Source organism: Kogia breviceps, chromosome 3 (assembly GCF_026419965.1).
Source record: "Kogia breviceps isolate mKogBre1 chromosome 3, mKogBre1 haplotype 1, whole genome shotgun sequence".
NCBI lineage: Eukaryota > Metazoa > Chordata > Mammalia > Artiodactyla > Physeteridae > Kogia > Kogia breviceps.
In genome coordinates this window covers 44,546,195-44,560,365 of record NC_081312.1, presented here as the reverse complement: position 1 = coordinate 44,560,365, position 14,171 = coordinate 44,546,195, and the positions used below count along the sequence as shown (strand labels likewise).

The window sequence follows — 14,171 nt, the reverse complement described above, 5'->3', positions numbered from 1 at the left end:
GGGTTGTTTCCAGTTTGGGGCATTTGTGAATAGAGCTGCTATAAACATTCATGTACACGTTTGTGTGTAAATATGTTTTCATACCTAGGAGTGGGATTACTGGATTGTTTGTTTTTTTACTATTGAGTTGTGAGAGTTCTGTGTATATTCTAGATTCAAATCCTTTGTCAAATACGTGATTCATAAATATTTTCTCCCAGTCTTTTTGTTCTCTTCAAAGTGTCTTTTGCAGATAAAAGTTTCTTTATTTTGATGAAATCCAGTTATCATTTTTTTCTTTTATGGATCATACTTTTTGATCTCATATCTAAGAACTCTTTGCCTAATACTAGGTCACAAAGATTCTCTCATGTTTTCTTCTAAGAGTTTTATAGTTTTATGTTTTACATTTCAGATCAATGGTCCCTTCTGAGGTAATTTTTGCAAGGGTGTTGCTTAGAACAAAGGTCTTTTTTTGCATATGAATATCATTTGTTGAAAACATTCTTTCTTCATTGAATTGCATTTGCACCTTTTTCTATATTTACAAAAAAATCCTTCTGTGTTTTTGGTTGGTTTTAATCTGATTAGTGTTTTCATGGTATTTCTCTTTTTATCCTTTTGCTTTTAACCACCTATGTCACGTTTAAAGCGGGTTTCTTGTACACAGTACATATTTGGCTCCTGTTTTATTATCCATTCTGACAGTGTCTGTGTTTTCATTGTGTATTCAGATCATTTGCATTTAATGTAAATATTGATATGTTTTAGATGTACATCTATCATTTTATTATTTGTTTTCTGTTTGTTTCTCTGTTTTTCATACCACTGTTTCCCTTCCTGCTTTCTTTGGGATACTTTGATTTTTTTCTAGTATTCCATGTTAAATTATTTTTACTATGTCTCTTGGTAAATTTTTTCAGTGGTTGCTCTTGGAATTACAGTATACAGACATACTTAACTTTTTACAGTCTGCTTACTACTTCAAGTGAACTATAGAAACCTTAGTGGCATATAAGTTCCTTTAACCTCCCCACTTTTGATTGAGTTGTCAAATATATTAGACATGTGATAATTTTTGTTTTCCACCATCATACATATATTTTAAAATCTAAGAGAAAAGATAATCTAAAATATTTGTCCACATATTTACCAGATCTGTTGCTCTTCCTGCAATCCTGATATTACAAGCTTCCCTCTTGTATCATTTCTCTTCATCTGAAATTAGTCCTTTAGCATTTCTTTTAGAGCAAGACTGTTAGCAGTGAATTCTCTTAGTTTTCCTGTATCTGAAAATGTCTATTTCACCTTCATTTTTGAAGGATATTTCTGGATATGGAATTCTGGCTTGATAGTTCTTTTTTTTTTCCCTACCACTTTAACAATGTTATTTTATATCCTTTTGACATGCGTGGTTTCTGATGAGAAATCTGCAGTTATTCAAATCATTGTTTCCCTTGTGTGAAATGTGTTGTTTTTCTCTGGCTGTTTTCAAGATTTTTTATTTGTCTTTAGTTTTCAGCAGTTTGATTATGATGTATCTGGGCATGAATTTCTTTGAGTTTAACCTACTTGGGATTTACTGAGTGTCTCGAATCTGAAAGATTATGTCTTTCACAAAATTTGGAAGCTTCCTGACATTATTTCTTTAAGTACTTTTTCTGCCTCACCTTCTTTCTCTTCTCCTTCTGGGATTCTGATGACACCAGGTTAGACCTTTTGATATTGTCCCACAGGTGCCTAAACTCTGTACATTTTTCTCAATATTTTTTCTCTTTGTTTAAATTGTATAATTTCTCTTGATCTGTCTTCAAGTTCACCCAGTGGAGGAGTAATAGGAATTTGCTCCCAACCTTTGGAACCACAGCTCCTCTGATTAGTGAGAAGTGTTCCCCTTCTTCAGATCTATAGGGACCTGCCCAGCCACCACTTCTGTAACTGTGCTGCTGCTGGCACAGTATTGCCCGGTGCCCAGGGAAGGAAAGAAGGGGAAACATCCTGGGGATTTCCTCTGCTCTCCACAGTCCGTACAAGTTCCTTTTCCTGCCTTTCGGTCTAGGAAAAAGGGGGGGGGGCTATTCTTGGAGTTCTTTCTGTCCTTACTTGGTATGTACTTTTGGGTTTCAGGCTTCCTTTGAGTCCAGGCCAGGTAATCCTGGAAGGGGAAAAGGGATAAACTCACTGCGGATTTTGTGGAATTTAGAATTCTGCTTTCTTCCTTCAATCTTCTTTCTACCATTTACTTTTCAGTCTTCAGATAGTTGTTCCAGGTCTTCTGTTCAGAAATTATAGTTGTGTGCAGTGAGAGAGACAGAATAGAATATGACGACTCCATCTTCCCTAGAACCAGAACTCTATTATGTTTTACTTTATGTCAGATATCTCATTTAACCTTAAACAGCTGTGAAAGATAGTTCACACCAATTTCACTGATGAGGACACCAGACACAGGTAATTAAGTAATTTCCCCCAAATCATAGAGGTAATACATGGTGGAAAAAATCCAAAATCTAAGCCAGAAGTGTCTTGTTTCAAAGTTCATGAAGTTTTTACTTTCAAGTAATTGCTCCTAATATGCCCCTTTTTTTTTCTACTTGGTAATAACTGTTAAGATATACACCAAAAATTGGAATAGAACCAGTCAATTATAATGTTTTTGAGCCAAGCTTATTTAAACCATTTCTATTACTAATTTTTGCAGGATTTGAAGATCCTAATAGTTAGTCAAATCTAATTAATTTTATTCAGCAAATATTGTGTATTAGCTATGCATCATGCTATGTGGGATTTAGAATTAATTCAGAGATAGAGAGCCTATCCTCAGGATGCTTCTGGGCTTCTCAGAAAGATTTATAAATGAAGATAACAAGTTCAATAAAATAATGTTAAAAGAGATTAAATATAAAATGCAATGAAAATTTGAGGAAGGAGAGATTAGTAGTAGTAGTAGTACTACTACTACTACTACTACTATGAAGACATATTTCCACCTATAAAATTTTAAAGGTATCAAATAATATGTATATTTACACATGAGACAGAACCACAGAAGTCCTTGTAACAGTGCTTATCCCCAAGTGATTTTTTACAATGTCACAAACAGGTAGTTTTATCATTTATGTCTGTGTGCTTCGCCTCAACCTCCCAAACAGCATTTTTTACACTAATATCAATGTAAATTTTTTTATTTTTAAAATTTATTTATTTATTTTTGGCTGCATTGGGTCTTTGTTGCTGTGCACGGGCTTTCTCTAGTTGCGGCAAGCGGAGGCCACTCTTTGTCGTGGTGCACAGACTTCTCATTGCGGTGGCTTCTCTTGTTGCAGAGCACATGCTATAGGTGCATGGGCTTCAGTAGTTGTGGCATGTGAGCTCAGTAGTTATGGCTCACGGGCTCTAGAGCGCAGGCTCAGTAGTGGTGGCGCACAGGCTTAGTTGCTCCGTGGCATGTGGGATCTTCCCGGACTAGGGATCGAACCTGTGTTCCCTACATTGGCAGGTGGATTCCCAACCACTGCACAACCAGGGAAGTCCCTCAATGTAAATTTAAAACAATCTATTTGGGAGAGATTTAAATAAACCAAAGTGTTCACAAATGGTTTATTGGTAACCGAGATTTAAGGAGTCAAAAATGACCCTTCATGAGTTAACTTTAAGTTAAAAATGTGTATTTTTCTGTTTTCAATAGAAAAGAAACATTTGTTTGCATAGGAATTCATGAAGGCGACCCAACCTGGAAAAAGAACTATTCACTTTGGCCATGGGGTTCTTGTGACAAATTAGTTTCTTCGGAGATTGTATTCAACCCTGAGGAGTGGATTAAACTTACGAGAAACATCTATAACTGGACTGAAGACTATGGAAGGTATGGAGAGCAGTTGTGTTTTTCATCAGTGTATAGCCATTTTGTGTGCCTAAAAAACTTACTAAATTTTGAGATGCCTTTTAATTATTTGAAATATTTTGTGTTTTTTTATTAGTAGTTAATATTATTATTTGCTGCCCACAGAGTATTGTAATAGAGAAAGAGAACATATATTTCTTGTCGTCAGGCTTGGAGATGGAGGAAGGGCGGTGGTGGTTGATTGGGCACCACAGTAGTTAAACATGTGCCACCGTCCACCTCCAGCTGTTGTAATGCTACACAGTCCACCATCCTGTAGCTTAGACCCTAAAAGTGGAAGAGATTTATTAACTGCAACAGAGCTTTAAAAGGCACTCACTCTGTAGCCCATGATAGTTTCCACCTGCATAAACTCATATTTTTTTTTCTTCAAGAATGGCAGATCACTTCTCTGTAGGGAAGACTGGGATTTGAGTAACTTTTTCTTCAGTTGTTTGTCATCAGCCTTGGTCTGTCGTTTTGGGGATGATTAGTCTTCCTGGCAGCATTTCTACCTAGACTTGACTCTCTCCCATATGGAAGATGAGTCAGCATCTGAAGATAGGTGTCTCCATTGCCTATTTTTTAAATTATGAATTATTCAAAGATTAGATAATTATTGCTTATAATTTAAGAACAACAGTCAAGATCATATGAACAAATGGTACCAAAGTTTTTTGAGTCAATATGAGCAAATAGACCACATTGCCGTGCACCAGCGAGAGCTGGATAAGTAGTTCTACATCAGAGTACTCTGTGACGGCAATTCCCTGGTGGTCCCGTGGTTAAGACTCAGCGCTTTCACTGCCGTGGCCCAGGTTCAATCCCTGGTCAGAGAACTAAGATCCCACAAGCTGCACGGTGTGGTCAAAAAAAAAGTACTCTGTGACCAATGTGAGGAAAAGTTAGAAAATCACCTGTTCTCCAAACAGCTGATGACAGTACAGGTACATGGCATCACTCATTATCTCCATTCTGTCAAAACAGATACATAATAAAAGAAATTTTAATTAAGTGAAAAAAAAAATCAGCAAATGGTTCAGCCAGTGTTTTTGGAGCAGCATCCTAGCTCCAGCAATGATTTATCCAAGCCAGGAGTCCCCTCTGTTTACAGCTCAGTGGCTCTTAGCTGTGTCCATAGAGTGACCCAGGCCTCACCCCTGCCCCATCGCCCACCTGACAGTTCTTAGGAACAGCTGGCTCCCCAAATGCCTCCAGCCTCTTCCCACTAATCTTTAGTTTGCCCCCGCGAGGCACTGGGGCTCATTGTGCAGTTTAAGAATACATTTACCAAAACCTCAAATTCCTAACGATCAGATTTTCCTAGGAGAATAAGTTTGTTATTTTGGTCTCTATCCATACTTCAGGATGCAGCCTATTTTATTTGCCTTGTAAGATTATAAAACAAGAATTACATGTCCACAGCAATAAAGGTAGCTAGCAGAAACATGTTACCGTTTTCTTGTAACTGCAGGTTTGCTCCATCTTCCTGGGAATCTGTGGCCAATGAAGAGATGTGGCAAGCCAGGTGAATAATGTACACGTGTATGTTTGCAGTCTGTTTGTAATGCAGCAGAAGAGCCTCTGGCGCTTTTCACCTGGGGAGTAGTGGTGTGTGGAGATCATAAAAATAATACTTATGAGCAATTATTTTGTTTGAGGCATTGTACTAATCATTACCCATGCATAATCTCATTTCATCCTCCCAATAACCTGTGAAGAAGTTATTATTATCCCCGTTTTACAAAAGAACAAACCGGAGGTAGAGAGGTTACTTGTCCAAGGCCACATAGTTCTACCAATAGAGTCCAAAACTCACATCTGTCTGACTCTGGAACATTCCTAATTCCTATGCTCTCCTATCTCAACTAAACCAAAATGAGTGTAATTGATTGAGGAGAAGTTGATAATTACAACCCTGTCTCCATGTGTAATGTGCTAGTTAATTATTTAAGCACTTATTGAAAACTTCCTAGAGACCAGGCACTGTGTTAGGCATGGAAGCTACACATAAGAATATGACACAGTTCCTCCTCTCAAGGAGCTCAGTCTAATGGAACAGACAGACATGTTCAAAGAGATCTGACTATTCATGTGCTAGATACTGTATTTTACTGTTGTTCCTGTGTGGAGCAAACACTTCATGGTGATGCTCTTGGCTCTCTGAGTTCCTGTCATTCTTTTAAAATATTCAAAAAATCTAACACTAACAGACTTTGGCCTAAATATTAATGTAAAAGTCCTAAGTGATGCAGACAGGGGTACCAAGTATGAAGTGCTTCCTCCAGTAAAAATGTGTTGATGCCCACTCTGGGCCAGGGACTGTGCTTTGCACCAAGAACTGAGTTAGGGTGTAAAGGGCTTACATACATTTAAAGAGGTTTTTTTAAAAATTGTCAAGAGGGACTTCCCTGGCGGTCCAGTGGTTGGGGCATTGCCTTCCGGTGCGGGGGGTGCGGGTTCGATCCCTGGTTGGGGAGCTGGGATCCCGCAGGCCTCGCGGCCAAAGAGCCAAAGCATAAAGCAGCGGCAACGTTGTGACAGATGCAATAAAGACTTTGAAAGTGGTCCACATCAAAAAAATCTTTAAAAAATAAATTGCTAAGAGATGGTTCTTGACAAAATAACAATTACAAAAAAGATACAGTTTTTGCAGTAGTGTTTTTGAAAAAGTCAGCAAATTGCACATTTCAAGTTATCAGCCCAGTTATAGGAACAAATACTTGCTTTGAAGAACTAATCAAAGATACACCGAATGTCTCCACAATTCCTCACTGTGATTGAATGCAGGAAAGCTGGGGGAGAAATCACATAAAAGAAGAAAGCAGGTCATTATTCAGGCAGGTATTGATTTAATTGGTGTGCTGAATACAATTTGGATGAGTTCATGTGGTCAAAGAGTCCAGCCATCTTTGAAGAACTGGTCACACATGGCATGAACCGTCGCAGTGGGTACCTTCAGGGATATGCTGACAAACTCAGCAAGTCTCCGCCTCCTAGCTGCTCTTGCATAATGAAATGTACATCTGGAGGGAAGATGATATACAATAGGGATGATGAACCTAAGCTTTTTTCTAAAAGATTTGGCAGTAGGTGTGAATGCAGTGTCTTGGGATGGCGGGGGCGGATTACCGTTGGTTCAGAGTAAACTATTAATACGAGAGAAGTGAAAAGAATACAATAAATGGTTTTGCATGTTCCTTATCAATGGAAAAGTCTGGCACATTTAGCTTTGAATGTAAAATTGACATGAACACCCTCCCACTCCCAGGATGAAAACACCATTCTTCATCTTTAACCTGGCAGAAACTGCAAGTTTGCCTTCAAATGTGAAAGCTCAACTCTACACTCACGCGTATAACGTATGTTGTACTTTTACATATGTAAATTTATTTGGTGGGAGGGTGGTGGCTGTTTGGAATGGAGAAAGGGTGTATCACAGTAGAGTTTTTACTTTTTTGTGTCCAGCTTTATTTGGCATTATAAAGCATATAAATGGAAAAATAGTCATGTGTATCACAAATGATATCTAAAGTAAATGGCTGTGGTCTGCAAAATAATGAAAGAAGTTCATGTCCTAATCTCCAGAACCTATGAATATATGGCCTTACATGGCAAAGGGCACTTTGCAGATGTGATTAAGGATCTTGCGGTGGGGAGATTATCCTGGATTATCCGGGTGGGCCCAGCATAATCACAAGGGTCCTTAGAAGAAGGAGACAGGAAGGTCAGAGTCAGAGGAGATGTGGCATTGCAAGCAGAGGTCAGAGAGAAAGACTTAAAAGATTGCCACACGTATGGCCTGGAAGATGGAGGAAGGGGCCACAAGTTAGGGAGTGCAGGCAGCCTCTGGAAGCTGGAAAGGGCAAAGAAATAGATTCCAGAGCCTCCAGAAGGAACACAGCCCTGCTGAATTTACAAAAACCTTGATTTTTATGACTTTTGACCCCTAGAAGTATTCAATAATATATTTATATTGTTTTAAGCCACTATATTTGTGGTGATTAGTTACAACAGCAATAGGAAACTAATATGATGGCTTTATTTTTAAAAAGAAACAAGTTCTGATGGGTTGCCCTCTATGCAGAATCATGATCCTGGCTACACTTGAAATGATCGGGCCGTGGCTGGCTGGGATTTCTTTTTTTTTTTTTAATTAAATTTATTTATTTTTACTTATTTATTTTTGGCTGTGTTGGGTCTTCGTTGCTGTGCACAGGCTTTCTCTAGTTGCTGCGAGCAGGGGCTGCTCTTTGTTGGGGTGCACAGGCTTCTCATTGTGGTGGCTTCTCTTGTTGTGGCACACGGGCTCTAAGGTGTGCGGGCTTCAGTAGCTGTGGCACTCGGGCTCAGTAGTTGTGGCTCGCAGGCTCTAAAGCGCAGGCTTAGTAGTTGTGATACATGGGCTTAGTTGCTCCGCGGCATGTGGGATCTTCCTGAACCAGGGCTTGAACCTGTGTCCCCTGCATTGGCAGGCGGATTCTTCACCACTGCGCCACCAGGGAAGCCCTGGTTGGGATTTTATGAGAGAGATAAAGGGTCATGGAGAGTGGCTCTGTCTTCTGATGTGGCCCCAGGAAACCAAACAGCCTTCCCATCCAGCCACACTGAGGCTCTTGCTTAGCTGGTCCTCTGTGATGGCAAGGGGAGTACAGAGCAGAGGCTTGCTTTGCTGTAGCGCCATGTTAACAAGTGCCGCTTTTCTGTGATTTATAGCACTGGGCTCTTCATCGCCTTCAGAGGTAGTCTTGGAGCCTGCTGTGTAGGAAAGAGATATCCTGGCGAAGGCCAATAAGAACAGAGCCCAGGAGCTGTATGTCTAAGCAAGTGAGGAGGTATTTCTGCTGTCTCTGGGCTGCTGTAGATCTACTCAGCCAGGGCATTTGTTTGGTGCCGAGTCAAAATTGCATGGTGTCCAATTAGTATGACAGATTTTACTCCTCAATTTTGTGCTCATTGGTCCATTGTTTATTCATTTATTCATTCACTCACTGAGCATTTATGGAGCACCCAGTCTGTACCAAATACTGTGATGGAGACAATCAGGAATATTGCCTGCTGTCAAAGAGGCACAAGCTAGAGAGAGAGAGTTGGAAGATAAGGTCCTCAGTTACTTCAGTCATGAGAGTTACAAGAGGTTTGCAGGTGGGAGCAGAGAGCAGCATATGAGTACAGCCTTCTGGGGAAGGAGTGGTGAGGAAGGGAGGGAAGGCTTCTAAAGGAGATGTCACTGCAGTGTCATCTTGAGAGATCAGAAGGAACTGGCCAGGCAGATGTGGGGCAGGGTAGCGAGAAAGTGGGGGAGGGCGGACAGTCCATAACGACGGAACCACAGGGACAAAGGTGGAAACCTCCTAGGTGCCCACTCAAGGACAGCCAGGGACTAGTTATAGGAAGCGGCATGCTACAGTTCTGTCTGGCAGTCAGGAGGTCCAGGTTCAAGGCCTGCTCCACCATTCACTGTCAGCTGTGAGCCAGTTAACCTTTCCAGACCTCTGTTTTTTCTTTAAAAAAAAAATGGACTGTAAACTTTATAGATTATCTCTCATATCCTGGTCATATCTGGTTCATCTCTAATACCCTGTGATTATGTGAAAAACAAGTAGTATTTAGTTGGGAGAAATCTGGGACTTACTAATATTTTATATTCTCATCAGTGATCTGTTCCATGGTCAGTTGTTAGGCCACTACTGAAGCTAATCCATGGATTTATTGTCCCTTTGGGCCTGTGAGCATTACTGTGTTCAGTGAACACAAGTCTGTAGGTATCGCCTGCCTTCACATATGTCTCCAGATGTGTGACATCATTTGCAAGACAAATGAGGCCAAATACTCCATGGGTCAACACAAAGCAGCCCCTAGTACAGGCTTTTCAAGAACATTCTTGTTAGGTATAAAAGATATTTTTGTTATTATTTACATTATCCTGCTCAATAGCTTATACAGAACATTAAGTTCAGGTATAGTGGGAGAGCAAGAATGATCTTTGTTATCTTTAAGAATACATCTGATACATTGAAGATATCCCCCCAAGACAGAAGACGTTCCACTAACACTAATGTCACAGTGATACACGCCTAGGGGGGGAAATGTAATTCAACATGATGAGAGATGACTCTTAGCTTTTTAAGATACAGCACATGTGGCCTAATGGGCCATCCAGAATGAGTCGATGATCTAGAAAAGGGGAGCGTAGTTGTTCTGATGCCTGAAGACTGAAGCAAGGAGGTCATGAGCGTGCCTCTTGTTCTCTGGGGCCACTGGGAGATGAAGTGCCAGCATCTGTCTTGCACTCCAGAACCTTATCAGGATTTTGAAAACTTGGGAAAGAAAAGAACCTAAGCAGTTCCTGAGCACCTACTTTGTTCCGGGCAGCCTGCCATGCATTTTACAGATGTCCCTCATCAGAGGGAGGCTTGGGAAGAGGAGCAACGGATAGGGAAAAAAAAACCCAAAAACTCTGAGGAAAGGTAGAGAAGCTTTGAATATTTTACTAAGAAAATAAACGGGTAGGGGGCTGACTTAATAGCTTTGATGTCTATAAAAGTGCAAGGTGACTCTCCTATTTTATGGAGTGAAGAGAACTAAGGGGAAAATAGCTTTTAAAGGCAGCTTGAGGACTGAGGGTTATTAAATATCAAAATGACATATCACATACGGATTGGGAACTTTTTCATGGGGATGTTGTTCTGAAATAGATTAGGTAGGCATTTGTCTGTTCTGGAGTAGGGGTTGGGGAAATAGATAATATAATTGGGTCCCTTTCAACTGGATGATGTAATGAGGATAGTTCTAATTCAGAAAGCCCTTGTCCCTGGAGAAAGCATCATTGCTTGTCCTGTGCTCTCATGGAGGCTACTGGTTAACTCAAGTGCCTGTGGATCTGACTCCAATTTGATAATCCCCAAGAAGGCTGTGAAATTCCCAAATAAGCGAGTATAATATTCTCTTTTGTAGATTTGCATCTACTTTTTGGTTTATTTGTTAAATTTTGATGTTTTTCCTCCTGAAAACTCAATATAAAAGATTCTAACTCTATCCAATTAATACTATCTCTGATATTGAAAAACAAAATTCTGAATTCCTATGGGCAAAGTTTTAACTATGAAAATTGTAATTTTAGGACACTGTGAAGATTTTCAATATCACTTTAAGGATGTCTCTTAAATTCTATTATGCCCAGTCTGTTTGATGCTGGATTTGTTTGATGTGTTTTATTGTCGCTATTGTTATTACTGTTGTTTATATTATAGAGAGAAATTTATGTAAAAATGAGGGACAAAATTTAAATTTCTTCAAGTTCTTTTTCCATGCAGTTTTCTAAAGAAAGCTATTTTTTTCTCCAATAGCTAAATTTAGAGTTTCAACCTTTCTGCCTGTTGAGTAAATAGCTTTCCATGAATTAGAACTAAATCCCTTTCTCAGAATGTCTTTCTGGAGGAAGAGCATTTTGTCCTGACACAGTGTGTCTTAGGTTCCCTCTGCAACATCCAGAAAACCCCAGAAGCAGTTTTAGATGAAGCACATTTGCCTCCTGCTACTGTAATAATTACAGTAACATCCTTGCATTTTCTGCATGGCCTAGCAACAATTAGATTTTTACTGTAGGCTGCTTGGATTTTTTTTTCTGTGTTAATTTCTCTGTGTGTGTGTGTGTGTTGTTTTTTTTAAAGTCAAGGGATAACAATGGAATACCAACATTTTTGCTGTCTTCCAGCTTTATAAAGAGATTGTGTATTTACGAAAGGAACATCCAGTGAACTGGCATAAGAACTATGCCATCGCCTGTGAACGGATGCTGCGCCTTCGGGAAAGAGGTGCAGACCCTGAAGTCTTGTTATCTGAAACCATCAGACACTTCCGTCTCTACACTCAGAAGGCCCAGAATGATCCACAGCTGGCTGATATTTCAGTTGCTCTAAAACACCTAAGAAAAGAACTGCAAAGTCTGAGAAATATGAAAAATGGCTGAGACAGCAAACTGTGAAAAACCTGCTTGGCGTTTGGCTTCCAAAATTCCAAAATCTAAAAGTTTTTCATCCAAGAAAAGAAACAGCATTAAAAAAATGGAAGCCTAAGTCATCTCGCAGATATAAGTACATGGTGCAGCCGTACCGTTTCGGAGGGGGGGCGGTTAGAGACTGAGATGTGCTATTCATGCAAATTCTATTTAGCCCATGTTACTGAATTAGCATTTCAGCGAGAATATTTTGAAAAATCTTCCTACTTCCACAGTCTTTCACCAAATGAGTTGCTTGATTAGATTCTAGAAGAGAATGAACTGTTTTCATATACTTAAAATATTGACCATGAATCTTAAGGGCCTTGCTTATTGGGATTGGTATTGAAATTAAATTCTTAAAACATTAATACCATACCAAAGACATTCTTTGTTTCCAAGAAGTGAAATCACTTTTTTTTTTTAAGAATGAATCTTGTTATGCTTCAAGTTAGAATACTGGTTTTTTGTTTGTTGTTTTTTTTTTTTTTTTTTTTGAGTAGCTGTGGTTGTTACATAATCTCACACTTCAAACTAAATGCCAACCAAATGATATTTTGAAAAGGTTGGGGTTTTATTGTCTTAAATCATTCTCTGAAATCACTAAAAAATTAAGCTAATTGTTGTTTGCTTTTTTTTCAGTTGCTTAAACTGATTGGCAAGTAAAAAAGGATTTTGTCTTTCCTTAATTAATTTTATATTCATGTTTTACTTCTATTTGGACTCATAAATCTGGGCCCAATAATTAGTCCTGCTGCCAAAATGCCAAAAAAAAAAAAAAAAAAGAAAGGGCAGGGGCTCGGGGGGTGTGGGGAAGTGGTTCAATAAATTCATTTCTGTTACAAGCATCTTTTATACATATTACTAAAGAGAACATAGTAAGAAATGCAAATAATAGTTCTTTATTTTATTATGACAGTTAATTAATAGCAACCTGTTTTAATGAATAAAGTCACTCAGAGTCCTTCAGCACTTCCTAAGTAGAGGCCTGAATCTGTAGGGATTCTTTTCCCCGCAATTGTATAGCTCCTAGACTCCAAGAACTACTATATAGGCCCCTGTATAGAAATGCTCACTAATGAAGAGGGAGGGCTAGAAGCTTGTCTGCATTCAAAGATCACTGGTGAGTCATTCAGCAAGAAAAGGCCCCTTACCAGGAATAGTCACAGTTCCGTGGCATTGTACTAGCAAAAGGGTCTGATCAAAGGTCTCCTGTGGAGCTTGCATGGTTCCCTTTCATACTACGACCATAATTAAAACCACTAATTCTCTTTTAAAATGCTGCAGGATGCCATGTAGGCATCTGTCTGGAGTGTCCTTTGTGATGTCATAAGCTGTTAAGGACCAGTGCCGAGGGCTTTTGAGTGAAATGCCAGTCATGAAGGTGCTTCAAGACAAGGGTGCCTCTAAAAGCTTGACAGGGCCTTGACTGCACAATTCGAGCTGAATTTGCCCCTTGTCAGCTGCCAGTAAATAAATCTCAAAGGGGGAAAAGCTGAAGTTTCATTACCTGATCCATGGGGCTTTGTTGGTTTTGGCATCACACAGGGGAAGCTCTTGCCCCTCCATTCTCTGGATTTGAAGATGTCCATTGGAGCCTGCAGTGCCTGGACGGGGTTCAGAGCGGAACCTTTTGAAGAGTGTCAATAGTTGTAACAGTTCAGCTGTTAGGAAGACAAATAAATGGAGGAGCTCATTAATCCGCTTTTGGCTCTCAGTGCCTTTTGCCCTTTTATCACAGCCTTATTAGGCTCCTACTCATCTTGAACCAGAAAAAAATGAATTGAAGTTGTTGAGTACTAATTGGCAAAGACTTTTAATCATGGGCCAAGAACTTTCACTGACTTGAAAGTAACTTCTCCACAGGGAAGGACCAAAAACCTGGTTTACCTTAAAACAAAAACCTGTTGGAGTGCAGTGTGGTGTAAAAATTTAAGGAAGCATTGATAAATTGGCTAAGTTGATCCATTTGAAAGAATTATGTAAGATTATGATTTCCACTTTTCTTTAAAAAGAGTACAATAAAATTCGTATATGCATTCCCTGGAAACGCATTGTCTTTATTATTTCAGAAAAGAGATTGCATGCATACGTGAGATGATCATATTGGTTTTGAACATCTACATATTGTATATGGAATAATATGTAAATATTCACTTCACCATCTACATACACATCTGGTGTTGGAGTAATATTTCCTATTTATGGCCTTAAGAATGGAAAATGAGGGCCTCTTTTTGAAAATATCTGCATTTTAAATGTGTCTATAATGTGGTACTACATATATGCCTGAATATGCTTTGCATATTG

General features: G+C 39.3%; 1 protein-coding gene across 3 annotated transcripts in view; it reads left to right on the top strand.

Moving 5' to 3' along the window:
- The window catches only part of TMEM260 (transmembrane protein 260), a 58,818-nt gene extending 44,907 nt beyond the window's left edge, over positions 1-13,911 (top strand). For 2 of the 3 annotated variants that reach the window (XM_059059496.2, XM_067028429.1), the window contains 4 exons: positions 3,668-3,844; positions 5,337-5,390; positions 7,134-7,224; positions 11,580-13,911. In XM_059059496.2, the coding sequence (XP_058915479.1) occupies positions 3,668-3,844; positions 5,337-5,390; positions 7,134-7,224; positions 11,580-11,834 (577 nt within the window). In that variant the 3' untranslated portion in view covers positions 11,835-13,911. The remainder of the gene's footprint in view (positions 1-3,667; positions 3,845-5,336; positions 5,391-7,133; positions 7,225-11,579) is intronic. The other variant, XM_067028430.1, reaches the window with a different exon arrangement.
- The last annotated feature ends 260 nt before the right edge of the window (positions 13,912-14,171 follow it).